The 26,886-nt window shown below is 41.3% G+C and overlaps 1 protein-coding gene across 5 annotated transcripts in view; it reads left to right on the top strand.

Moving 5' to 3' along the window:
- Window positions 1-24,521, top strand: part of phkb (phosphorylase kinase, beta) — a 52,176-nt gene extending 27,655 nt beyond the window's left edge. For 3 of the 5 annotated variants that reach the window (XM_086107631.1, XM_086107630.1, XM_086107632.1), the window contains 16 exons: window positions 3,745-3,800; window positions 3,997-4,090; window positions 8,510-8,593; window positions 10,290-10,394; window positions 11,615-11,697; window positions 11,914-12,004; window positions 13,021-13,079; window positions 13,177-13,339; window positions 14,672-14,753; window positions 15,392-15,648; window positions 21,764-21,969; window positions 22,190-22,324; window positions 22,551-22,680; window positions 22,783-22,890; window positions 22,961-23,101; window positions 23,171-24,521. In XM_086107631.1, the coding sequence (XP_085963757.1) occupies window positions 3,745-3,800; window positions 3,997-4,090; window positions 8,510-8,593; window positions 10,290-10,394; window positions 11,615-11,697; window positions 11,914-12,004; window positions 13,021-13,079; window positions 13,177-13,339; window positions 14,672-14,753; window positions 15,392-15,648; window positions 21,764-21,969; window positions 22,190-22,324; window positions 22,551-22,680; window positions 22,783-22,890; window positions 22,961-23,101; window positions 23,171-23,308 (1,932 nt within the window). In that variant the 3' untranslated portion in view covers window positions 23,309-24,521. Of the gene's footprint in view, window positions 1-3,744; window positions 3,801-3,996; window positions 4,091-8,509; window positions 8,594-10,289; window positions 10,395-11,614; window positions 11,698-11,913; window positions 12,005-13,020; window positions 13,080-13,176; window positions 13,340-14,671; window positions 14,754-15,391; window positions 15,649-18,876; window positions 18,968-21,763; window positions 21,970-22,189; window positions 22,325-22,550; window positions 22,681-22,782; window positions 22,891-22,960; window positions 23,102-23,170 lie in introns of all 5 variants that reach the window. The other 2 variants (XM_086107633.1, XM_086107634.1) reach the window with 2 other exon arrangements.
- The last annotated feature ends 2,365 nt before the right edge of the window (window positions 24,522-26,886 follow it).

The raw sequence follows: 26,886 nt of genomic DNA, 5'->3' as shown, positions 1-26,886 counted from the left end.
TAGTGTACGTACCCCTTAAAGCTTCTCAAGGTCGGTAGAATATTCCCCCTCCGTCTTTTACCAACTCTACAGCCCCACAATATCATCCTACAACCCCTTGAACCCATCCTTGCGCCCCCTCCTGCCGTCCCACCGTCCAGGCCTTATCATTTCTTTGATGTTAAACCTGTGACACGTTCAAATGCCCTCATCAAAAATACGAATCTCTGTGCACCGGCACGCAGCCGCCAGCGGCATGAAAGGAAGGGGATTATATTTCATTTCACATGGAGACGGAGAGCGCCGGTGAGGGAGATGGGAGGAATGCGGCGGCGTTCTCCCGCTTCGACTTTGTGCAAGTCTTTTTTATTCCTTTGTGATGCCACACTCGCAGACTGGGAGGCAACGTGACCTTGGAAGAGAGACACGCTCAATGCAAACTTTTCTGTTTCAAATCGATGATTGAAGATTTCTGCCAATCAATTGGGCTGAGTGGCAGGCTGTCAACGAACACCACACGACAGGAAATAAAACAAACAAAACAAAAGAAGGTATGACATGAAAATAAGTGAAGCAGTCGCAGTGTGATATCTGCTCACATAACATTTATATGAGCTTCACTAATCGGTGAGTGGTTGAAAGTATATACACTGCAATATAAAAATAAGTGAAAATATACTTCATTATGAAGAGGTAACAAACAAATTGTGCTTTAACTTTAAGTGGAGGGGAGAAGGACACCAGCTCTACTATTGAAAAAGTTATTCGCATTTTATTTTTAAAACCTTTTTTTTTTTCGAGCCAGACGCGAAAAGTTTGTAAAAAGACTCGTTCGTATGAGGGAATTAAACAGAAGTTCGGGTTTCCAAAGAAACATTAGCATTTCATTTTACGAACTAAAACAAGAGTTCGAGTTTTAAATTGGACCTTCAAATTGGGTTATATATTTTTTCAGATTCACAGATTTTGGGGGATCACTTTCTCTCAATTTTTGACCCATTTTTAATTTTTAAAAAACTTTTTTTTTTCATTGAGTACACTTTTTAAATTTTCATGTCATTTCTTACATGAGTTGTATTCTAAACTTTTTTTTCATTTTTCTTACTTTTTTTTTTTACAATTGTTTTTTAGATATTGAACTACTTCTAACAGTTTTTTACATTTATTTTTTTTGGACAGTTGCCACAGATTATTTTGGCCACTTGTCAGTATGAAAAAACACATCCTTGAAAACAACAATCAATCAATAGAAAAGTTAGAAAAAAAGTAGAAGGACTGAAGTTGTTCTCGCTTTTGGGGCTCAGGTGCCTCCGCAGTCCACACTCTGGCAAAATCCCTTGTTTGTTTTCACAGATTTACCGCTGGCCACAGATTGATTGTCAGCAAGGGGAAGGCGAACAAAGCACCAGAAGCATAATGGTTCTTTTCCTTCCCCCCTACCCCTAGGGGAGAAGAGAGAGCTCGGCGTCAGGAAATGAGGAAGGGCAAGATTAAGGTTAAAAAGAAGAATGGGATTGGATAAGAAGAGAAAGGGAAAAAAATGGTGGATGGTGCACAAAACGAGATAATTAGGACCAAATTCAAGGAAGCGGAAAACAAGGACGGGTAGAAGGCAATGAAATAAATGATGAAGTAAAGAAGGACTTTTCTTGTTCTCCTGAGTTTGTTAAAATTGGAATTTAGCTGGCAAATGCGACGAAATGGTTGACTCCAGGTAGTGTCCCCTGACCGACGGATTTATGGCTTAGTTGTCAACATTAATTGTTATTGTCAATTTTTTAATGATAGGACCTTTAGCCGACACTAACTTCTGATTGTGTGAATGTGTGGACTAGTTCTACTGTCTTGGTTATGGTGTCAAAGTAGAGAGCCAGGGTCAGGGTTTAAAGTCAAGGTTTCAAACCTGAGTGAGGTTTGCAAAACTAGGGTTTAGGTTTCAAATGAAGGTTTCAAACCCGGGTTGATGTTTTAGGGCACAGGTGTCAAAGTCAAGGCCCGGGGGCCAGATCCGGTCCCTCACATCATTTTATGTGGTCCGCCAAAGCAATTCATGTCTCAACTTCCATGATCCTTGCGAAAGTTTGGACCCAAATGTCAAATTGTGATTGTGTGATGAATAACGTTGAAATTTTGCAATCATCTTGTTACCCTGTCTACACTCACTTGAACAATAATCGAACAAACAGCGATCAAATAGCTGTTTTGAAGACTCGTCACAAGGAAGCAGTGACAGGTTCGATGATGGTTGAAATGACAGCCGAAACTGTCAGCTCGGTAAGAATTTCCCTCTTCACCAAAAGAGACCATTGTCTGGAAAAAAAGAAACTTTCAACCTAATTGAACAAACACCTAGTTGGCTTGAGTGATTACAAAACTAGTCATCCATCCATTTGTTTGTGGACAAGTAATAATACGATGAGATCATTCCGTAAACATTTATTCGGTTTCACAGTTGTAACGACCCTCCGAGGGAAGACGTAACTCCAAAGTGGCCCATGACAAATATTTGTTTGACACCCTTGTTGTAGGGTTTCAAAACACGGTTTGGTGTTAGCCCGGCTTGATGTTCGGGTTTCAGTGTCTGTGCGCTGCTGAAAATTACTTAGTGTGTCCGGGGGTAGAGCTTGCATGTGAAATGTGTTGCTTGTGGGAAAGTGTCAGTGGTGCCACGCTGAGTACCGCGATTCATTTTTCATGGCTGCTGGCTCAACCTCCTCCTGCAGCTCGCAGCCGACTTTGTCTGCTTCCACTCTACTTTTCCACCGCATCAAGCCGTTGACCGTGTAGCACTCCTTCAATGAGTTGCTGAAGTGACTTTTTGGAAAGAATGTGCATGAAATATACAGCAGGTGAATAATGCAAGCTCCAGGAGCGACAATCTGACTTCTTTTGTGTGAGCCAGCGCTCACCTACTTTCTCCCTAGCGACCAAACAACTTTTCGTATCCTACTAAAAAAGAAAAAGACACAATATCATGACGGTTTAGCGACGAAAGGCTCATTTTGATGCCTTCAGAGGATGCAGGGCAGCATTTCAACGCAGAATAGACTGTCTTACTGCATCATCCGCAGTTGCTGGTTCAGGATTTACATCTCATTTCAATTCCGCGAGCATTGAGGGTGCACTTTGCCTCCATCCGCTGTCAGTTGATGCCGAATTGTTCTGGATTCTTATTTCAGCTCACATCACTTCATCTCCCGCAGTGTCAGTCGACCTCCGTCAAACCGGTGCACTTTTTTGTGCACTTTTGTTGGCTTTCAGCCCGGATGAACGGCAAATGAACACTTTATTCTCCAAGGGTTGCAGGGGGTGCTGGAGCTTATCCCAGCCGTCTCCGGGCAGTTGGCAGGGGACACCCTGAACCGGTTGCCAGCCAATCGCAGGGCACACAGAGACGAACAACTATCGGCGCTCACACTGACACCTAGAGACAATTTAGAGTGTTCACTCAGCCTGCTATGCTTTTTTGGAATGTGGGAGGAAACCGGAGTACCCGGAGAAAACCCACCCGGAGCCGGGATTGAACCCACGACTGCTGCACTGTGAGGTCGATGTGCTAACTCCTGGACCACCGGGCCGCCCTACTTACCTTTCTGCCTTTCTACCGAATCTTCCTACGCACCCACCTTTCCTCCGGCCTAAACTACAAACTACCTAGCTGTTGACATGAACCTCACATTTTGTGTGTATGTGTATGTGTGTGTGTGTGTGCGTGTGTGCGTGTGTGTGTGTGTGTGTGTGTCTCTCTCTCTCTCTCTCTCACAGGGCCCCATAGAGAATGATGTTGTGGTCCATGTTTCACTGATCGCTGAGAGCCAGAGGTACATTGTGCATTTGACTTTTCTTCCGGTCGTCCTGTTTGTTGTCGCGATTGTACATTTGTGATCACACTCTGTTCCTCTACTGTAGCACTTAAACTAAACAAAGTACAAAAACAATTTTAAGTGAGGATGTTATGGAAGAAGACATATGGTACATATCCTTTTTTATTTTTATTTTTTTAATATTTGTGTTTAGACTGCAAGTGTTTCTGAACACGTACGGTATTCAAACGCAGACCCCGCAGCAGGTGGAGCCCATCCAAATCTGGCCTCAAAAGGAGTTGGTCAAGGTAATGCATTCTCACACACACACACACACACACACACACACACACACACACACACACACACACACACACACACACACACACACACACACGCATACCGACTTATTCCTGAAAGCAGCGGATTTGAGAGATAACGACATGATATTTCATGGAATCTTTGCATCAAACTTGAGAATTCAGCCTGAGCAACATGGAATTTGCTCGGCTTTTTGTCATGACTAGAGCCATTAAAAGTTTGCAAGGACCTTAAAGTCGACAAGGTCACATCTTGACCAAACCTCCTTGTGTGTTCTACATACTTGGCCAATAAAGATGATTCTGATTCTGATTCTGATTCTGAACAGCTCGTGTATGATGACGTTTTTGCTTACTTAGGGACAAAAAGCCGACAGTTTGTCATTTCTGTTATGCAAAGTACATGGCTGGCCTATTAATCATCGTTTGATTAAGTCATTTTTGCATTGGTTTGTTATGAGCGGGTTTCATTCACTTCTAAACAAGTGGAGTCATAAACATTGTGTACGTGATTGCCTTCTGCGATCAAGTGGCACTAGCAAGTTAACATTGCTAAGCTACATCCCCTTTGCTTTGTGTTTACGGTAATTGCAAGAGTCCCCCCCCCCACCCCCAAACAAAAATTGCATCGACACCGCCGCAGAGCTAATCAATGTTGCAATCAGTCAGATTGCATGTCAGCAGCCATTTCCTCATCTTGATTGTCACATTCATCAAAGACATGCTGTCAGCTCCATGCCATTGATCCTCTCAGCGCTGCCGTACTTAGCCACGATTGATCAACATAATGGCCCGGATCAACCGCCGTCATTTTCCCCGAAAGAAAGTCGTACTTGGATGCTCTACCAGAAACACATCTTAGGTAAAAATAGGATACGTGAGCCCGGCAACACTCCAGCGCAGACGGCAGACGACAAACACGCACATTTACACACTTGCAACCTTTCAACTCACAGCTCACATGGCTGAGAAGTCTTTGTTTATCATACGATCCGCAGTCAGGGTTTCATGAAATGAAATACACACATGCAGGACCTTGCCCAACACACTTACAATGCGAGCAGGAACAAATAAAAAGTAAAAAGCAACATTTTACGGAACTTAATTTACGAGCTATTGCCTGTTTCTTTGCTTTTGTGAACAATGATATCATATCATCTCATGTAGTGATCTGCTAGCTAACTAACAATCAGAATGTTTAATTGTCACCCACAGTCGATGTTTTCCCTGCCGCTGCCATTGGCCATTTTGTTCCCGATGTTTGCTGTGTGTGTCTGTGTGTGTGTGTGTGTGTGCGTGTGTGTGTGTTTGTGAGCTTGCATTGTTGCAGTTATAGACTTGGTATGAAGAAGGCTGCATTTGGATGCATCTTCTGTGGCGTATGATAAAATAATCACTTGCAGTACTTCTTAGGAGGCAAAGCGTTCAGAGATCATTCGGCAGAAAGTGAAGTTCATGATCCGGCGATGATGATGATGCTGATGAAGAAAAGCATTAAGAGAAAACTGCGGCGGCCGTCGTTGCCACTTTGTCACATATCTTCTGCATCCTTCAACGCCTTTTAGTGCGAAATTCACTCTGCTCGTTGTTTACCCGCCCGGGGGTCAGAGCTGGAATCGCGGAGCAAGCGGCGGGATTTAGTACAGACTACAAATTAAAAGAGCACTTTGTAGAGTGGATAACTGTAAAGACACTTTTCGATTTTCTGCCTGCCGCTTAATGGACTTTTCCTGAGCTTCAGCCTGCCCGCTTGTGTAATCCTTCAGAGCGCTTGAAAGCCGACCGCGCAAGCACACTGTGTGCGCCTGTGTGGAGCATACTGTGAATCACACAGTGGAACACACAGGAGCACATAGCGTAGAGCATCCAGCGTAGTCTACTTTACCCTGACGTGAACTTTTTTTTTGTTGTTGTTCACCGGCCTCCGTGGCGACTCGTTTCCCAAAGTTACTCAGGCATTCGGCATTTTTCACTCGTCATAACGAAGTTGTTGGGCGATTATTTTTAATATGTTTGTAGATGACTCTGGCATGCATGCTAATGATTTCTCGATCTAGAGTTACAACTTTTTCAAACATAAAAGGACCCTGTGCACACCCAATTTTCGACTGCAGAAATGTTTCACGCTACATACAGTTCATCAAGTATTCAACTTTGATCAAGTTGTCTGCAAGGTTTTGCTCCTTTTATAGGAAAATATGCGGCTATAATAAGGCATCTTTAGTTATGTAGGCCATATGTTCCACGAGGCAACTCAATGTGCTTCACACAAGCAAGGAAACACTTGTGATGTCATGCACTCGTGTGAATTAAAATCCGTGCAGACCAGCTGCCTCATTGGCATTCTCCACATGGGAGCCGAGTCGGGTGCAGAGGTTGTTCTCACCATAGTGTGCGTGTGCGTGTGTGTGTGCTTGTGTGTGTGTGTGTGTGTGTGTGTGTGCAATTCTGCTTCATCCTCAACGAACCTTTTTTTTTCCTTTTGGTGAATACATTGTCCTGCTCTTTACTTAAGAGTGTGTTTTATTTTAATTGGAACAACCTTTTAGCCACTGTGTTTGCAGAGGTGTTGCACGGGAGGAGCACAGTACCACCTTTTGACTGACTTGGTGAACTGCACTTCCGGGAGAGTGAAGGGCCGGCTGTCCATCGTGTTGTATCTTAAAACAGAGCTTTCTTGTCTCTACAGAATCGCGTTATTGGAGTGGCTGGCCACCCATCAATTGTGAAATTTGACATGAGTTTGAATGTGATTGGCTAATTCTGAACGCAGTCTCGTGTCTGTTTATAAGAGGGTGTGCACACATTTGCAACCACATAATCTCAGTTGATTTTCCGAGGTCACAACGGTGGAAAAAGTTTTGGAAATAATGCACGTCGATTTCATTTCAAAAATATGTCATTTTAACAAGCGTGTGGAGACTTTTTATATCCACTACGCAAGTACAGTGCTGCAAAAAAGGTATTAGCTCTTTCCGCATTTTTTTTTAATTTTGTTTCCCCACTTTAATGTTTAAGATCATCAAACAAAGAAGCCCCATCATGTCAACGCCAGAATGCAAGCAGGGCTGCAGCTTTGTGCGATACACAGATAAGCGTTAGCCTCTGATGAATGCCTCTTAAACTGTCGACAGTATCTAATGTTTCCAAAAAAGAAAACATGAACTTTACATTTGTATCAAGATACAAAAAAACAAAACACACTTGGGAGAACATTTCAATTCAAGAAAAAAATAAAATAATAATAATAATCACCCTACCCTTTAAATGTCACATTCAGAGTGGATCTCAAGGGCAAGGAAGCTGCTCCGATGATGTATTCTGTTCACATAGCAGATGAGGATTTCACACCTCTAAGCTGAAGATGGTGGGGGGGGGGCACGGGGAATCAATGTCCAACTCAATTCTCTTTGCATCTTCCAATATGGTGCATTCAGACAGCCGACAATACAAAAGAGGCTTTTTAGCAGCCGAGCGGACACACTCCACTTTGCTCAGCTCGACGGCATCTTTAAATGCTTCGGAATCACGTTAAAGGAGAAGGCCGGCACCTTTTGTCCCTGCATTGCCCTTTTGCAGAACAGCCTTGGAACTGCTGATGCACTTTGTCGAGGGGTTATATTTGTCTCAAACGTGTGTTGAGTGCCAGAGCTGGCCCGTGCTTACTTTGGGCTCCGAAGCAAAATTTTAGTTTGGGGCCTTTATTTCTGCCGATAATACTCATAGATTATAGTTTTTTTTTTCCTCGTTAGGGGATGATCATGAGGAGAAAATGTTTTTAAGAAAGACTGAGTTTCGAAACAAACATTTCAAGAAGTGAAGGAATACTTGGGGTACTGGATGTCATCTGGGCCACTTTCAAGAATCAAACCCACAAAAAAAACAACAACCTGTGTAGTACGCATTTATTGATGAAAGTGTCATACAGTTTATTTTTAGTTCTAAAAAAACTGCAACAATTTTACTTCTCCCCTTGAAAGAGTTTATATTTCTTTGGTGTCTTGTGGCTCTTGAGCAACATTCCCCCCCACCAAGAAATGCAATCCCGGCCAATAACAATGGCGATAAAAACACACACAATGGTGGTGGCCGAGTTTCCGTCTCTTTTCAATGCATTCCCCCATCCCAGATGCTATGTATCAACAGTGCCTTCTTGCCGTTGCTGTTGCTTCTCCTTCAGCCCCGTGTGGGGGGGGACCGCTAAGGACGCCGCTAATGGTGTGTAGGGCACCTTTTCATTAGCGCCACATCTCATAAACACTAAAGATAATAACAATGCCGGTGGGTGGGCGCGCTGCTACGCGAAGGTAATTTCTGCAACAATGGGGACGATCACAGCTGGAGCCCGAATGACTTGCCCCTACCACCACTTGTGTTTATTAATGCGAGCTTACTATCTTCCTACAGGCGTACCGCTTCCTGGCCGTCAATAACAAGCTGGGCCTGAGTGGGCGTCCGGATCGACCTGTGGGCTGCATCGGGACCTCAAAGGTGAACACGTGCTAACACATGCTCACTTGTACATTCGCGGCTCCCTCCCACACGCCACAGCGTCGACGAGCGCTCGGAGGCTGCAGCTGAGGGAGTCCAATAATTCATTTCCCAGGGTCAATTTTGGTGCATGTTGAATTCATTTAGTGTCGACAAACCTTTTTTTTTTTTTTTTTAACCCTGCTTTCAAATTACAGACACTCCCATGAAGGTAGCATAAAATTTTTTAGCTCAAAGTATTGACTTTGGAGTGCCCTCTTCGATGGACGGGTGCATGTGTGGATGAAAATAGAACAAAATGTATATTCTAAGAGATTTATAATCTCTCAAAGTAAATTGGAATTAATATATAATACCAGTTTAAAAAATACATTTTTTTTGTTTTTTGTTTTGTTTTTGGTACTTTGGGTACTTAAAAGGTGAGCATTTTTTTTTGATTAATCGCCTTTTTTTGTAAAAAAAAAAGGTGAAAACAACTTAAAAATGTTTTTGCATTAAGGATGCAAACTTTTGATAAAGAATTTGGAATGCTGTATTAAAAAGATAACGTATTTTTTCTTTTTTTTTAATCAGTCCTATTCGTAGGTACGATGTGTTAAAAGCCTTCAAATAAATTGCAGTTATTTGTTGCAGAAGCATAACTCTCCGACTGAAAATTGGTTCACCAGACAGAATCAAGGTGCTCCCATGGCCAGTTCATTCCCCAGACCTCAACCCCATTGAGAAGCTGTTGAGTGGACCTAGCCCACTGGATGATTTTGAGAGATTTTCCAAAAGGGGAATGGGCGAAGATCCCTCTTCCTGTATTCTTCCATCTTGTGAAACATAATTGAAAAAGAGGAAGTGCTGTTTTGTTGGCAAAAGGGGCTTTTACAAAATATTTACACCAGGGATGATTTGAGAAAAAGAAATATTTAATGTATCCCCCCCCCCCTCCACCACCACTGAAAAAATTCAGTTGAATTAAAACTTAGATTTTCCTTTTTTTTTTTTTTTTGTAATTTTAATTCATTTTGGTCCTGTTTTATTGTCAAAAAAAGAATTTATTAGAAGCGAAAGAAAACATCTTCACCAGGGGAGCCAATAATTTTGGAGAGCTGGCTCTCTCTGAGTTTTACATGCAGGAAAACCTCTGGTTTAACATGTTAAGACACTTAGACTAACAGCTTGTTTGCATATTCTCTATTATAATAATAATAATAATAATAATACATTTGATTTATAAGCGCCTTTCAAGACACCCAAGGACACTTTACAATAACAAAAATTGCATGTTACACGTTACGAGCACAAGTTTAATGTCTGCCTCCGAAAAGAGATCTTGATCAGCTTTACTCTGATGAAGACCGCCACCCGAGGAATGAGTCCCTCCCCCCCTCCCCCCCCCGACCCACCCCCTCCTTCCCTCCCACCAACTCATTCCAAAGACAATGTTCAAATGATACGTTTATGGAGGGAGGACGGCTGGCTGCCAGAGGGCATGATCATCATTACTTTGCGTCTGTGTGAATTTATGCGTGTGTACGTGCATACGCACGGATGGTAAATCCGGTCTTGGGTTCAATGTGTGCGTGGCTGTGAATTTGTTATCCCATGCTTTTGTGACATGAATGGCTGGTTTTATACGCCGGCCACAGTTGTGTATACGTGATTCCTTGTGAGTGTCCATCTCATTGTGCGCGTGTGTGCCCTGCAGATTTACCGCATCCTCGGGAAGACGGTGGTGTGCTACCCGATTGTCTTTGATCTGAGCGACTTTTACCTTTCTCAAGACGTAATGCTGCTGATTGACGACATTAAGGTACGCATGCACGTGGTTGAGAATATAATGGCCACCCGTCGCCAGTGTATTCCGACAAAGCCGACATCTGTGGCCTTCTCCCCGCTCCGATAGAAGGTCAAAATGGTAAAAAGAAATGCGAAAGGTTTACAGTGTGCTAACTGGTCTTAAACCTTTATTTAAACGACGGACTGGCCATGAAACTGTTACCATCGCCCCAGTAATAAAAATAATGCAGTGTGCAAATGAGCCGTTATAAAGGCGCACATCAAATTGTCAAATGACCCGATGAGAGCGAAACGTATCAATCATTAGCAGCTTATGGTAGGAATGCTGACGAGAAAAGAAATGCGCTGCATTAGATGTTCTTCATTTTTAGTTCTTGGATATTTTCTGACATTACTCCAAATCTTCATTCTGTGAACCTTACTTAACATTTAAAGAAAACAATCCTGTTGTCTTCTTTAGATAAAAGGAGTAACTATTTTTTAAATTGTTTAGTTTTAAAAGAAAGGGTTTTTTATGTGAATAGTCTTTTTTTCCAAAAATAAAACTGTACAATATTTCTGAGAAATAAGACAACATTTTTGGGAAGATATTATAACATTATTACAACATTAGGTTTGTCATTTTTGAGGAAAAAAGTTGTAGAATTGTGAAGAAAAAAAGCAATTTTACACATACTGTATGTATATAATGTATAGGAACAAAAACAGTCTGAATATTACAGAAATAAAGTTTGAAATGTGTTAGAGGCATACGGTTACGGAAGAAATGCTTTTTTAAATCAAGAGTGCTATATTTTTCAGGAAACAAATTTTTCCAGAAAAAAAGATTTAAAATATTTTTTTTTCTGAGAAGTGGGTAGTAATATTTGGGAGTCATTTTGTAAAAATAAAAAGCAATACATATTAATATTATTATTATTGTTATTAATTGAGATATAAAAAGTTGTATATTCTCAAGAAAACAAAGCCTGTTATGGCAATAAAGCCACATTTTTTTTCACCAACAAAACTATTTTCAGAATCAGGTCAAATATTATCAACTGAAAAAAAAAGTCAAAATATTACACAAGTACTATACTTGTGTAATATTTTGAGTCTTGTATTCCAAGAGAAAAAACAAAAACAAAAAAAATGTGACCTGAATGAAGATTTTGTGCTCTAAAAACTCTTGCTTGCTCCTTCGTTGTAGGAAAATGTCGAAATGTTTTTCCAAATGTTATTCCGTTTTTGCAGAACGCCCTCCAGTTCATCAAGCAGTGTTGGAAGATGCAGGGACGCCCTCTCTTCTTGGTGCTCATCCACGAGGACAACATCAAGTAAAATATCATTTACAATCTCCTACAGGGGCTTCTTTTGCATTTTTTTTAATATCTGAATGAAAATTTCAAACTATTTCCCTATGGAATATTAAAGCCAAATTCCAACTTTTAGAAAAGAGAGATTGTCCGCATTGGTGATTCCAGATGACTGATCGATTGATTGTTGATTGTGGCAATGCCATGACAGCTTTTTGATTGGACTCATGTGTACAGGGGAAGTCGCTTCAACCCGGTCTTGGACATGCTGGCGTCCTTCAAGAAGGGCCACATCGGAGGGGTGAAAGTTCACGTGGACAGACTTCAGGTTTGGGCGTCTTTTCAAGCATGCGATGAAGATGAGGATAATTTTTTTTTCAGGTAAAAAGATGACTATTCGCAAGGAGAAAAAGGTACAATGTGACAAGAAGATCACGTTTGAGATAAAAAGTCATGAAGTTAGGAGATTTTTTCATTATTTTATTTTATTAAATGTGTTTTGATTTTGGTACAAGCTTAAAGCAGTCCATTGTCCAAATTTGAAAAAAAAATCAGTCTCTCTCTCGCTCTGTCTCTTTCTAGATCGATCGATAAAACATCTATATTTAATGAATATATTTTTGCCCCAAAAGGTTTTTAGGATTTTCAAGCAAAACAGTTAATATCTGAAAATGAAGTAAACCTTTTTGTTATATGTATTTATTTTTGTAAAACAAGTCATAGTTTTACGATTGTCATTTTTATTTTTAAAAAAATTGTGCATTTTTAAAAAAAATTAAAATTCATTTAAAGATAGAAATGTAAATTAAGTTTAAAGAAAAGTCATAATCTTCTGGGAATAATAAAAACAATATATTTTTAGGGTGAAATTATGAAAAAGCAAAAATATAGCTAAATTTGTATTTATTTATTTATTTGAATTGGGGAAGCCCTAAAATACCAGATTGCTTTTTTTAAGATGAAAAACTTTTTAATATGACACAGGCGGCCTCATCTCGCCCATCGCATCATTCGATGTGGCCCGCGAAAACAAATAATGTGCTTTGACTTCATGTTTTGTGCTGAAACCCGTAAATTATAAATTGTCTTCAATTTTTAAAACGAGTTATTTTTATCTTTTTTTTGTTGTTGTTGTTGTTACCAGTCCCCCATTTTAAAATATTTGAACAAACAATTTTTACTGGCCACTAATTCCAAAATCATCACTTTGTTGCGTATGTGTAAGATGAGACAATGATCTATTTATTTGGGTTGAGAATCATAACGACCCTCTGAAGGAAACCATGATTTTGAAATTGAGATTGATGACAATGACGATGCCGATGTCAAGCATGTGATACCCAGACGCTGATCTCCGGCGCCGTGGTGGAGCAATTGGACTTCCTGCGTGTCAACGAGGCCGAGTAAGAACCGTGACTCGCACTGTGCCTTCGCTGACCGCTTTATTAGGCACACCTGAGGTACATCTACAATTTTTTTCTGGCAAACAAAACAAAAAAGGATCCCAGAGTTCAAGAGCTTCGAGGAGCTGGAACTTCCCAAACACTCCAAAGTCAAGCGACAGACGAGCACACCTAACGCCTCTGACTTAGAGCAGCAGCCCGAGATCAGCGTGGATGAATGGCTCCAAAAGCCCACCGACGAGATCCTCCAGAAGTTCCACGTGAGTCAAGACTCCACTGGCGGTACCCGCACAAGCTCAACTAACCTAAGCCACCCAAGTGGGGTCACACGTGTGATTAGGGAAGAGAAATGGCACTTTTAAAATACTGTGTTTCTTCCCACACTCCGCTTCACATTGAAGTCTTAAGTAGATATGCATGCTGACTGTGGCCGTTTGCTTTAGCATATTTGTCCACTGACAGTGCAGCTTTTTCCCCACTCACCTTGCACAGCAATATCTTGCGTCTGAAATAAGGGCAAAGTATTTGCTTTTAGAAAAGTCCACTTGTAATATTGTACGTCATATTTTATTTTTCCAGGGTCAAGACTCTTTTCAGAATTAGATTTCGTTCGCAATTAAATGTGGTAATATTATGCCAACAAAATTGTTTTTTTGGGGGGAAAATGTATTGATTTTACAAGCATAGATGCAGTTTTTTCATTTTTTGGGAAAATGTATTCATATTTTTTAAGCATAGACACATTTTTTTCAGAAGTGCAATTCTGTTAATTTTTTGGAGAAAAAAATAGATATTACAATTTCAAAAAATGAAATTTCATTTTTTTTTCAAGAAATATATTTTGTAAAATCATGAAGTTGTATAGCTTCAAAAAAAATTGTAAACATAAGGGCAAGATTTTTTTCAGGATGCAAATTCATATTAAAGTGTAATATGAATATAGCTTCTAACACCTTTTTTAAAAATATATTTTTGAGGGGGGAAAAATCATAAGCCGGGGTTCCTCTCAACTGAAATGATAATCATGCTTTGCTATGAATAAAATATAGCGGTTCGCATAATGGATGGATATGTGGATGTTGGATAATGGTGTACTGTAGGTGTAAAACGACACTGTTTTTCAACAACAAAGGATTTGCCAGGTATATTTCTAGCTAAGGCAGTTTTTAAAGAGTGACCCAATTAAAATGGGCGGGGTATCAGTTTTTACCTCTAACAATGTCAAAGTTGGGTCCACTGGGTATCTTTGTTACGGCATAATAGATTGTGTTATATACTGTGTAACAGTCCCTAATGAAGTGTCCTGTGAAAGTGGAAGCAGGTGAATAGTTGAGAGCGAGCGACCTCGTTGCCGTCATGCGTGAGAACGCCTTGTTTATCTTCCTCATTTCATGCATATTCCTCATTTAATTCCCATGGAAATAAGGCGATACACGCTATTATCCGTTATCGCCATGCGAGAAGCCGAGTCACCTCATTACAATTTCATGGCGGCTTTTCACGAGTGGGTAAAAAATGCGGAGGGTCTTTCTGTATTCTTGTGTACACAATATGGATGAACTGCATCTTGTGTTTTTTTTTCCATCATCTAGGATTGCGATTGCTTGGCCAGCCAGGCTCAACTTGCCGGAATCCTGTTGAGGAGGGAAGGATCGCAGTTCCTCACCAAGGATGGTGAGATGCCTTCAGCTTGTTGAATGCCAGGAGCAAAAAATACTGTTATTGTTATTTTTGTTAATTATTATGAGGGGTTTTTTTTTTTGGTGCATCATGTATGAGTATACAGTAATCTAATGTGATCCAGTACAACAGCTGTGATTATTTTTGGGTAAAGAAGGCATAAGGTAAAAAAATAAAATGAAATCATAATTATCCTAAAGAAAAAGAATATTTTTCACACACATTTTTTTTCCATGATGGAAAAAAACATTTTTGAGTTTTTAAAAAATATTTTAACTGAATATAGTTGCGTTTTTTTTCAAGATCTACGTTCAAAAGTAATTCTTCAGAGAATAAAATTGCATTTTTAAAGTTAAAAATGTGTATATTTTGATGGACATTTTTTTTGTAATATTACAAGACAAAATACCAATTTACGTACAATGCGGGATGCTTTGAGCCGAGAAGACGAGGGGCTTGAAAAACAACAAAAACAAAGTTTGAACATTGCTCGTCAATCTTGTGACCGCTGGTTGCGTTGTTGCTCTGGCTGCGAAATGCTATCTTGGTTGACAATTGAACAGCTGTAAAAAAAGTCAATGCACTCACATGATTCTTTTTTTCCCCCTCCCTGCTTGCTGTCAAACTTGCAGAGGACCTGATGGAAGAGCTGGAGAGGATCTACCGACAAGCCGGCAGCCGAAAACTTTGGTCTGATGATTACACGCCCATGCACAGACAAGCACACCTTCACACACCCGCATACGCACGCACACACGCACGCACATTTAACGGGTTGTTGTGTTTAACGACGCGCAGGCTGGCGGTGCGCGATGCCGCCGCCATCACCAAGAAGTTGGCCAGCTCTATCGCGCCGCACATTACCTCCATACTCGTGAAGGGCAAGCAGGTAACGGGTCCCGCCGGGAAAATGCGGACTCTGCATGTTAGCCGTTAGCGGCTTGCTTACCGCCGGGCTAAAAGTCTAGGTTCAAAACAGCCGTTGAGATGAATTCGCCATGTTGCGAGAATACAAGTCATGCCTACTTTATGTGAGTTTGGCCGGGTGAGCTTACTCGCATGCTAGCTCGCTCAGTTGTTCGCTTGCTTTCACCTCATTAACCATCACAGAGCGGCAGCCCCTGTTGGCTGTATACCCCAACGACAGGGTTTATTTTTTTAATTAAGCAGAAGCCTTTTGGAACATGTACAGGGGAACCTCTGCAGTCAAAATGATTTTTCGTTATTTCGTTATAAAATCTTCATGTTTCATGGATGTTTTTTGTCCCGAGCTATGTCTGTGAGTGTGAATGGTTGTTGGGATAGGCTCCAGCATGATTATGTGACGGTGTGAATGTGGGTGTGAATGGTTTGTCTCTTTATGTGTCCTCCAACTGACTGGCGACCAGTTCAGGGTGTAGTCGCCTTCCGCCACTTTGTTCAGCTCTCCCGGGGGATCCCGAGGCAGTCATGAGACACAGTCCTTTCAAAGTCTCCTGGGTCGTGCCCGTGACCTCCTTCCGATGGCACATGCTTGGAACACCTCACCAAGCTTCTCATCCTATCTTTAGCGGAGACCACCCTGTGGAAGAAATCATTCTTTGTGTTGTGCCCTCCAGCTGGTGACCATACATCAGGGTGGGAACCTTATCGACCGTTAAAATGAGAGCTTTGCCTTCACTTCAGTTTCTCCTTCGCCACAGTAGACTCTCACAAAGTCCGCATCTCTGCAGACCCCCCACCGATCCTCCAATCCATTCCCTGCCCTTGCTTATGATCAAGATCCCAAGATAAATTAACTCCTCCTCCATTCGCGGCAACATCTCATCTCCGAACTGGAGTGGGCACTCCGTCCGAGTAGGTGCTGATTCTCATTCCAATTTCCTCTCCAGTGAGAGATCGCTGCAGATCGCGGCTTGATGAAGCCAACAAAACCACATCATCTGCAAAAAGCAGAGATGCAATACTGAGGCCAACAAACTGGACCCCTTCAATGCCTCAACAGCACCGAGAAATTCTGTCCATAAAGGTTATGAATAGAATCAGTGACAAAGGGAAGCCTTGGCAAAGACTCACCCTCACTGGAAACCCCCCCCCGACCTACTGCAAGCAATGTGTACCAAACTCTGACATTGCTCATGGAGGGCCCTAACATTTTTTTTTTTTTTTGCACCAAGTGTGGGGAACAGTCAGGTCAAAGTGCGCCACGATCTCTTTATTCTCATCCTTTCATTGCTTCATTTCATATCTCCTTCTAATTTCCTGTGTGCAACATGTCCAAATCCTATCATGTGTGCATGACCTGCGTTCCTCCTTAGAGATTCCGCTGTACATCATATTCAATTAATTTCTAAATCCTACTGACCTGACTCATCGGAGATCAAACCCTGTAGAAGTGTGCATCAACGTGTGGCTGTGCGTGCGTGCGTGTTTGTGTGTCCGTGCGTTGTAGTCTGACTGACAGCAACGACAACTTTCCTCTGTATACCGTTTGTATTAATTGGCTGAAGGCGTATTTGCGCACACAGCAGCGAGATGTGATTATGCCAAAGAGAGGCGGACAGGAGAAAGCCCCCAAGCTGCCCCCCCCCCCCCCCCCCCCCTCTACAGCCCCGCTTGGAAATGGTATCAGTGCTTCGGGTTCAATTTACTTTCTCATTTCCCTAACATCGGCTAGCAAGTGGAGCTTGAAATAGGTTGGCCAACAAAGTGTCGGCGGATTGACACCACATCATGCCTCATAAACGCCGCGGCTCAGTTGCTTTTCATTCATCTGTGCGCTTTTTGTGTTCCCGTGCTGAATACTTCCACACACGCACACACACTTTCATCATTCATTTTGGCTTATTATTGAAATGATTTGATTTCTTCTGTGAGGAGGGCTTCGTCTCCACTGGTTGCCAGTGGCAACGTGCGCTGCATTTTACCCTCAGAGGCAGGCAAGAGGAGGCGCTCTGACGGCCAATTTAACAAATGCAATGAGTGAGCATTAAAATATGGAGCATAAGTGATCTGCTTTACATGAATAATTGGAGAAGGCTGGCTGACTGTGTCATTCATTCACTCATTATGTTTTTTAAATAAGACAAATTTTAAAAAAATGGTTGCCTTATCAGTCAAAGTTGAAAATGTCCTACGCGTGTGAAAGTTGGCTTACCGGGGAGCACCACTTGATAAAAGTCATAGGTGCAATAAGTATGAATTAGTAATTAACTTGTGATTTATTTATTTATTTTTGCATCATGTCGTTTATTTAATTTGACATAAAACTCAATGAATGAATGAAATAGCCAAATACATTTTTTTCCAATGTGCTTTAATTGCTTGCCCGCGAGATGCTTTTCAGATTTGACTCTAAAATAAATGTAAATAAGTTAAATTAAATTTAAATTGTATTTCAATTCATTTTAATGAATGATTTGCATAAGGAAATGTTATGTTAAGTTATTTAAATTACATTGTAATTCCTTAAGTTGTAATAGATTGAACTGTATTTTACGAGTCTTTTATTTTCGGACAGCTTGATATTTAAATTATTAAATAATAGTGTTTGTTATTAAAGTTGTACTTTTGTTTAATCCAATACCTTCATGTATTAAATGTTATTTTACTAAAATGCTATTTTTCTACATTTGGCATGTCTACAAAATAGATTTTATTGATAAGTAGTACTTTCCTTTTAGTATTTTCCTTTTATTCAAATGTATTTTATTTTTATGTAATTATTTTTTTTTCCTTTATGACTAGCTTGCCTGGCACATTATTCTGAACGTGTAAACTAGTGTGGAACAAGGGTGACGTTCCCTATATTGATTGGCATGTAGACAGTCCAGTAACTGCACGGGCAGTTTCAAAAAGCTGCCCAGTGATGTTACAGATAAAGAAAGACAGCAGCACAAACAGTAACTCAAGATGTGGAAGGTTTTCATAATCATTTTCAAAAATCTCACTCCGATTTTAAAAATTGCCCAGGAAAAAAAAAAAGTGCATCACAGTTGTCACCTTTCATTTCTGCCCCCTGTTGGTTTGGCTTGTGGTGTTCCCTGGTTCTCTAACTTAACACGTGACTCCCGTAAATTGAAGACAAATTTGACGTGGTGTTGTTTTGTCTGACGTCCAGTGTCTTTTCGTCCACTAGGTCCGTTGTCCGTCTTGCCGCCAGTCTGTTAACTAAGCTGGTGGACAGCCTTGCTCCCAGTATTACTAGTGTTTTAGTGCATGGCAAGCAGGTAAGTGGACACACAGGCACCAGGAAGATACCGGGGGGAAAACAAAAATCATGTAAATGTAGTAGTAGTATTATGAGAATATAGTTGGATTTTTTTTTCCTACTGGTGTAAGAAAAAAAAAAACGAACAAAACATTTTTTTAAATGCACCTTTCTCTGTTCCATTTAGGGCTGTGTAAGCAATAGAGTTATACATTTCTGTTATCGGTTGATGATGCGCCGGAAGTGATTATTGCACTTTATATGAGTGAAATTGCTCGAACTCCACATCAATGACTGATTGGCTCTCTGATTATCCTAATTTTCATTTTTAATGTTCACTGAGGGGGGGGAGTGAAATCACATTGGAGCCCCTCGTGCGGCTTCCTCTCCTGTGGGAGTGACTGGTCACTGCATGTGCACTCGCTATTCATCACTCATCTCATGGCCGTGTACGTGCCCGCTGATCCTCTCGTGACCCCTTGGAAAGTGCTTTCGCCGCTGCCATCGTCTGGCGTCAAGTGTTTCTTGAAGATTAGCCTCCTCCTTTCGAGGGCCTTGCTTATCTAGCCTCATTCTTATTTATTTATTTATTTTCATACCTGTGTGAGCACTTTTAGCCTTTCATTATGCTCAAGTAGCTCACGGTGTGCATCTGCATATAGATTGCCTCGACACAAGCTACTTGCAAATTTGGGATTCTCTCCTCTTAGTTCTGAGCGGTACTCAGCCGACAGAATTTCAATATTCTCTGTATAAGCAAAACTCCCTAGAGACTCTATTTCTCATCCAAAATGTTAGTTGTATGATGTATAAGGCCCATGCTGATGCCTGAGGACCTGCTCAAACGCCAATTGAAGTTTTACTAGACTGCATTTGTTACTCGATGTTCTCTATCGAGCTGGTCTAGAATGCTGCTGTCTGGTCGAACGAAATGAACAGATTATTGTTCTCCTCTATTAAATTTCACTATTAGGTGTTCTCTATTGACAACATGTCTCAAAAGCCTCTTTAAAATGACAAATATGAACCGCAGTTCCATGAAGTGGTGGCGTGTCAAATTATAGCCAATCAAAATGCATGAAAGCTTTTCGACAGACGAAAAATCAATTCCCGGGTGACAAGCGATTGCCCACCGCACGGCCTCACGTAATAAGGATGAGTATAAACGGTACATGTATCGTCTTTACAACAGCACTTAACCATGTTCTTAGATACATATTTACCCGTGGGTGAAATATTGAAGATCGTGGAAAAAAGTATACCTGAGTGGCATATGTACCATGTCGCTTCCATTATTAGAATGGAGCCCCGCCGTTCAATACATGCTTTTTTGGGGGGGTGGTGGGGGCTTTATTCTCCGCCACATCCTCTTTCTGTAGTGACCTACGTCTTCTTTGACTGACCCTCTTGGATTTAAAAAAGTGATTGGTGAGTGGCCAACTGTCATTTTTTTTGCAATGGTCGGATCCTAGTCGCATTCGGAAGTGTGTCATAGCTAACTACATTAACTATGTTCTCTTAGCCTAGCTCTTTTCGGTACTCCGGCAGCAGCATTTTGGACCAGTTTCAGCGTCTTTTAGTCACTTGCTGGTAATAGAGACTCACACTGGGGAACTGTGTTCTCTTCATCTAGTCACGACTAGTTAGTACAGTAGTCTGGTCAGTTCTCAGGCAGCAGAATTTTTGGAGGAGGACATTTCGATTCTACAAAGGAACAAAATGAAGTTGTTGCCTGCTGGTTTCCCAGTTGTGGCAAATAATTGTTTTGTGATATAGCGAGTCTGACGATAATAAAAGGCATCTCCTCTAACCCGACATTGGCTAATTATAAAATAAAGATCTTTTTAGGCTGAGTGGAACAGTGTCCATTTTTTTTAACCTACAATGTTATTATAAGAGCAATGTTTCGTTGAAATGCAAACAAACCCAAACATTGTAGCTAGGATTGAGAGACAGAAGGCATACAAAGATAAGAAGCAGGGAAAGGCTATGAAAAAAGACAGGAGGCAACAAATGTGCAAAAACTGACATAATGACATGTCGGACACCAAGTAGCGAAATTAACCAGTTCCTAAAGTTTTGCAAAAAACATAATTTCAAATTAAACATCTCCCATCCAAACCATTGGCCCGTAGGCTATTGTAAAAAGTAGGGACTTGAGCACTAATTAAAGACCAAATTAGCAAAAAGATACCTCGAGTCACAATCATTTGTTGACAGCTTGGTGCGCTAATTCAAAAATCCCATCTGCGCACCACCTGACTGCATTGATATCATCTCTTATCTAAATCTGGTCACTACTCAGGCAGGAGCATTTTGGATCGGCTGGGGAGTCTTTAGGGACTTGCGGTTAATTGGGAACATTTAAAAAGAGCAAATGCAGTGCAGTGAAGCCAGTCCTGAAAAATGATGATCTCCTAGTTTGCGAGTCTGTGCTATTTTTAGACCAGCTGGAGAGTCATTTGGGACTTGCTGTTAATGGAAAACATTGAAGAATAAATCATTCAATGCAGCCACTCTCAGTGCTGACTTTGATTTCTTCACCTCGTTCTAGTCAGTAAGCGGGCATCAGCAGTTTCGAGCGCTGCCGAAATCTTCATGATGAATTTCTTCAAGAGTAACCGCGATTGCTCTAAAGGAACAGTTCTCGGTTGCTGTCGGTGAATTTGAACGCTGAGGATTGTGATTGTGACTCGTGATACTTGCCCAATGGATATGGAGAATGGAGATGGCTGCATGTTTGTGGCATGAACCAACCCCCCACCCTCCCTGGATATCTGGAGAACATTCTAATTCGATGCGGGTCTTTTCCCAGGTGACCCTGGGCGTGTTTGGCCACGAGGAGGAGGTGATTTCCAACCCGCTGTCTCCCAGCGTCATCCAGGGTATCATCTACAGCAAATGCTGCCCACTAGGGGGCGAGCGCGAGGCAGTCCTGCAGCAAGAGCTGGTCATCCACATCGGCTGGATCATCTCCAACAGCCCGGAGCTCTTCAGCGGCATGCTCAAGATCCGAGTTGGGTCGGTTCTGTGATCTCTTCTCCTAGTTGGTGTCAGTGCTAAAGCAGAAACAATCTAGTACAGTTTTAGAGACATCCTGTCAATGGAAAACAATAGTCCTGGAGGTATTGAACCGTTAACAGTTCGTTTGAAGCAAAGCAAAATGTGTTGGTTGCGTCATGGTTAGCTCAATGTCAGCTTAGTACTGCACAATATCCTTTTCCGTGTGGGGTGTCCACAGGTGGATTGTCCAGGCAATGAAACAGGAATTGAAAATCCGGGCGGGAGACATGCCCCCCCAGGACATCTACCAGCTCTCTCCCAGCGATATCAAGCAGCTCTTACTGGACGTGCTGCAGCCTCAGCACACGGGCAGGTACTCAAACGCGGGCGTCATCCGTGCTCTGTTCCTTATCTTGAAGCCTTATTGTGTAATCCTCTCCACTTTCAATTATTTTTAACTTGTCCACATCCATCTTCCACTATCAGCCAAAACACTTCTGGGGATTTCAATAATATATATTTTTTTAAATTATCTCATTGAATGCATGTCAAATCAAGAAGACGATTTCCTCAGCTCGGCCCGGTCAAATCTCCCGCAGGTCGTGGCTCCACCGCCGCCAGATTGACGGCTCGCTCAACAGAACCCCTCTGGGCTTTTACGACCGGGTTTGGCAGATCCTGGAGAGGACCCCCGGCGGGATTCTGGTCGGCGGGACACACCTCCCGCAGGTACATGCTGCGGGGACTCGATTGTGATGCTATAAAGCGTCTTTGAGGTGGAGTACCAAAGGTTGATCATTTCTTACTGTGTAATTCCGTTCATTTTTGTAGCAACCGACACTGTCTGACATGACCATGTACGAGATGAATTTCTCTCTGCTGGTGGAGGACACACTGAAAAGCATCGTCCTGCCCGAATACAGACAGACCATCGTGGAGGTAAACAACTACGTCTGGACAATTTGAGGTCAGTTCCCAATTTCCTAAATCTGTCCCTGTGTGAGCGCAGCTGATGATGGTGGTGTCCATTGTGCTGGAGAGAAACCCTGAAGTGGACTTTGCTGACAAGGTGGACCTGGACAGTCTCGTCAAAGAAGCATTTGCCGACTTCCGGCGGGATCGCAGTCGCTCAGAAGGCACCGAGAAGCAGGTAGGAAGCCTTCTGCCCTCTTTCAATTTGTTATCAATTCACCGCTCTCCTCCACCGATGTCTCTCCAGGACGACATGCAGGCCTTCTACAACACGCCACCTGTAGGTCGGAGAGGCACCTCCAGCTATCTGACGAAAGCCGTCCTGAGCCTCTTGTTGCAGGGGGACGTGAAGCCCTGCAAGGACGACCCGTGTTCTGTTAGCTAGAAGCCCAGACGCTGTTTTTTTTTTTTTTTTTTGTAGTGGTGAAACACCACACGGTGGATTGAAAACTAAATGGTAGGGCCTGGTAGCAAATGAACTAGTCATTTGGTTTGTTTGTTGTCTTTCAAGCCTAACTTTGCATAAAAAAGGAAGACTGAGAATCTTGCAATTAAGGGCAGCTATTGCATTTTTTTAGTCCTGATAACACTGGGCAGAACCGCGTTGGGCTGGTTAGCGAGACAAGCTTTGAACGAATTGCTATTTAATTGGCGTTGCGAAGATAAAGCAGGCGAAGCTATGCCTAGACACTTCTAGTGTTAGCTCCATTTTCAAACAATATGCGTTTACAAAAAACGAATCCACTTTGATGCCAGAAAATTGTTTTTTTTTTCAGTTTTGAAGGGCGAATTATAATGGCCAAAATCATCCTAAAATGGCCTCTTTAAACTAAAATAGCTGACCTTCTAGTAGTTTCACAGTATGGGCCCTTTTTTTAATTTGTGCAACTACGTACTTATGATACACATCTACAAACATGCATGGGGCTACATCTGAATTGAGAAAAAATAAAAATAAAAATTTGAAATTGACAATGAATTTTTCAAGAGATAACCCAAACACACTGAAATGAAAGTCAACAACAAGATTTTTTTTTTTGTAGGTCTAATCATGATAAAAAACTCTTACCAAATTCATCCTTCTAAGCAAAAAAGGCTTTCGTGGGACGGATTGTTAAATAGCAATTTATTAATTCCAGGGATTGAAAAATTATTCAAGGTCTATATTTTATGGTGAGACACCAAACCGTCATCGCTGTGCTATACCCACATGCAGTGATGGCAACTAAAATATTTCACCATTTAGTGTGGGGTTCTCCCATTTTTGGCAGTAGCAACATCCAAACAACCACATCTCCTTTGTGATTTTTACAGCGCAATGCTTGCTATTAGCCAGTGTCAAGCTAATCTGAGGCAAGCTAAAACGAAGCCTTGAAATCGTCATTACAATGTACTGCTTGAAATGCTGCCTATGATTGTCAGAAGCATGTTTTGCTGTTAATCCAGTGCAAAGTGATGTTTAGAAATCACCAAATTTGGATGTGAATCGCGTCATTTTGCTTGCATACATGTTAAATATTTAATGTGTCATGTTTACATGCACTTTTTGTTTTGGTTGTGTAGTACAAGGAGGAGAAGTAAAGACTTATTTAAAAGTGTTACTGCATATTGTTTAGTATTTTATCAACAGTTATATGTGTAATCAGTGCTTTTTTTGACATATTAGCTAAAATTCAGTCTAACTGGCTTTTGGGTGTGAATTGTTAGGGATTTGTGAAAAAACAGGGACCAAAATGACACTAAAATGTCTGCTTCTCACCAAAATGGCTGACTTCCGGTGTCCTACAATGGCTTTTGAGACTTTTCTGTGGGCTAATTCTTGACAGACAGGCCTAGCATGCACTTAAATCATAAAGAGAAGCTAGCCACAGTTAATAATGAAAAGTACAAAACTTCATCTCACACGAAGCAAACATCTTTTTTAGCATCTGCCACACGTTGGCAAGGAGATAAACAATCTCTGAAAACATTTAATTTGTGTTAAAAAAACAAACAAACAAAAAAAACATCTTATTTAGTCAGACCAAGCTAGAAAATAAGATGTCGCCCGCGCTTGACATCCTGGAGAGAATTTTTAATCAGCGCTTTAATTGACTTTTCTTCTTGTCGCTAATGGTCTGTGCACCTTGAAACAAAGATAATGTTATTTTTAGGGGTGAAGACGCCTCCCAGCAAACAGCGGGGATCCATAATATTGAATGCTATTAAGACATAAAATAACCATCACTGGGAGTACAATGGGTGCGGGTTTTTTGTTTTTTGTTTTTTCCCAAATACGTGGCAGTTTAGCTCGCAACTTCCCTTCCTTTCAGTCGTATTGTTCAGGAGTCAGTGATTGTTGTCGTGGGCGAGATCCCTTTTGATTTTTAAGAACATCTGGAACAAGATGGTTGAGCAAGCAAGATCATGTCGTCAGATAGTTCAGTGCGGTTGATCAGAAAATGCTTCAAATCAGTGATACGACCATTGCGGAGCCGAATGCCGAAAGGCAACCTGATTGATTCATGGATCGGCAGACGGATAAGATGACAAATGAAAGATTAGATGGATGGAAACCTAAATAATTCCACAAAAGAAATCAACAAGTGGCTGCCCATAAATTATCAGGGCCTCTTTCCAAAGGCGTGAACGGCCGTCCTTTTCTCTGCGGACAATACACCCACGGGTCAATTCCCACATCGATGCTTTGCGTTGCCTGAAACGTTGGTGCTGTAAACTCCACATCCGGTCCAAGGTGACACCAATGGATCAACTTGCCATATTACGCAGGGCCATATTTGGGAACATCGTGAATCACCGCCGAATAGCACGTCCGCCAGGGACAGTAAAATCAGATCACTTAGCGACGCAGCTGCTTACCGCTGTCGACCTTGTGTCAACTTTTTTTTTTTCTAACGTGATACTGACAAAGGAGGAACAATGTGTTGCCGTGGCAACGACATCCATCTGCTATTTAACATTGAATGAATTCCGCAGGACGCTGGCGTTCCTACCGCAAGCCCACATGCCCCATGATAAAAAGAAAAAAAACTATTATCTAGTGGCGCCTACTGGCAACGTCGGGAAGTGCAACAAGCCTGTACGTGAGTACTGTTTATATGCGTGTGTGTCTGTGATGCCCAATCATTTGTATAAATGATTGGGTTGGTAGTGTATCTGTTTCAAATGCAATTTTTGAAAGTAATAACAATTTAGTTGCTTTATTTACCTTTGTACAGACGATGCTATTGTATCTTATATTTGTGAGATCATGCAAAGATGACCGCTTTGCACAACATGTACGTTTTGGTGATTGTAATTCTTGTGAGTACTACATTCAACCACTAGATAGCGGTAAATAGCAAGAATTGATGAGGTGCACACACACAATCTTTTCAGGGATTCTCCTAAATCTGTTGCAGATGGTAAACCGCCGTAAACATAAAACAATTTAGACTTTAGAGTCTTTATTCAACGCAATGTCAGGATCAAATGCCATTTGTAACCTTTGTTGAAGCGAAAAATGTTTTTGAGAACATTTTTGAAAAACATTTTGTCATCAATGAATCGAAAATGTCTTCCGAGATATCAAAGACAATTCTTCAATGGGCCTAACACATGTTTTAGTGAAACATCAAATAAGACTGGGTGGATACATGAATGAACCAAATCAATTTTGATAAATACTAAAGACAATTTAGTGACCCTAACATGCATATAAATCGCATAAAAAAATTTAACTTTCAAAACGGCTAACATTTTTGAAAACAAATACAACTTACTGTAATTGTTTTAATAACGTCTTAAGCGGACTGAGCACTCTTGTTTTCATAAAAAAGGAAAAATATAATTGCTGAAGCTTTAGTGGTATGTGTTTTCGTTTACGTGAAAATAATAGCTTTTAATTATGCTGTTATATTTGTTTTGGGGAACACAAAAGACAACTTAGCTTTCAACTAAGCTAAAGTTTGTATTTTCATCAAC

The sequence above is a fragment of the Hippocampus guttulatus genome, chromosome 3 (assembly GCF_054856545.1).
Source record: "Hippocampus guttulatus isolate MCC_2025c chromosome 3, RoL_Hgut_1.0, whole genome shotgun sequence".
Taxonomy (NCBI): Eukaryota; Metazoa; Chordata; class Actinopteri; order Syngnathiformes; family Syngnathidae; genus Hippocampus; species Hippocampus guttulatus.
This window is presented reverse-complemented; position numbering and strand designations above follow the sequence as displayed.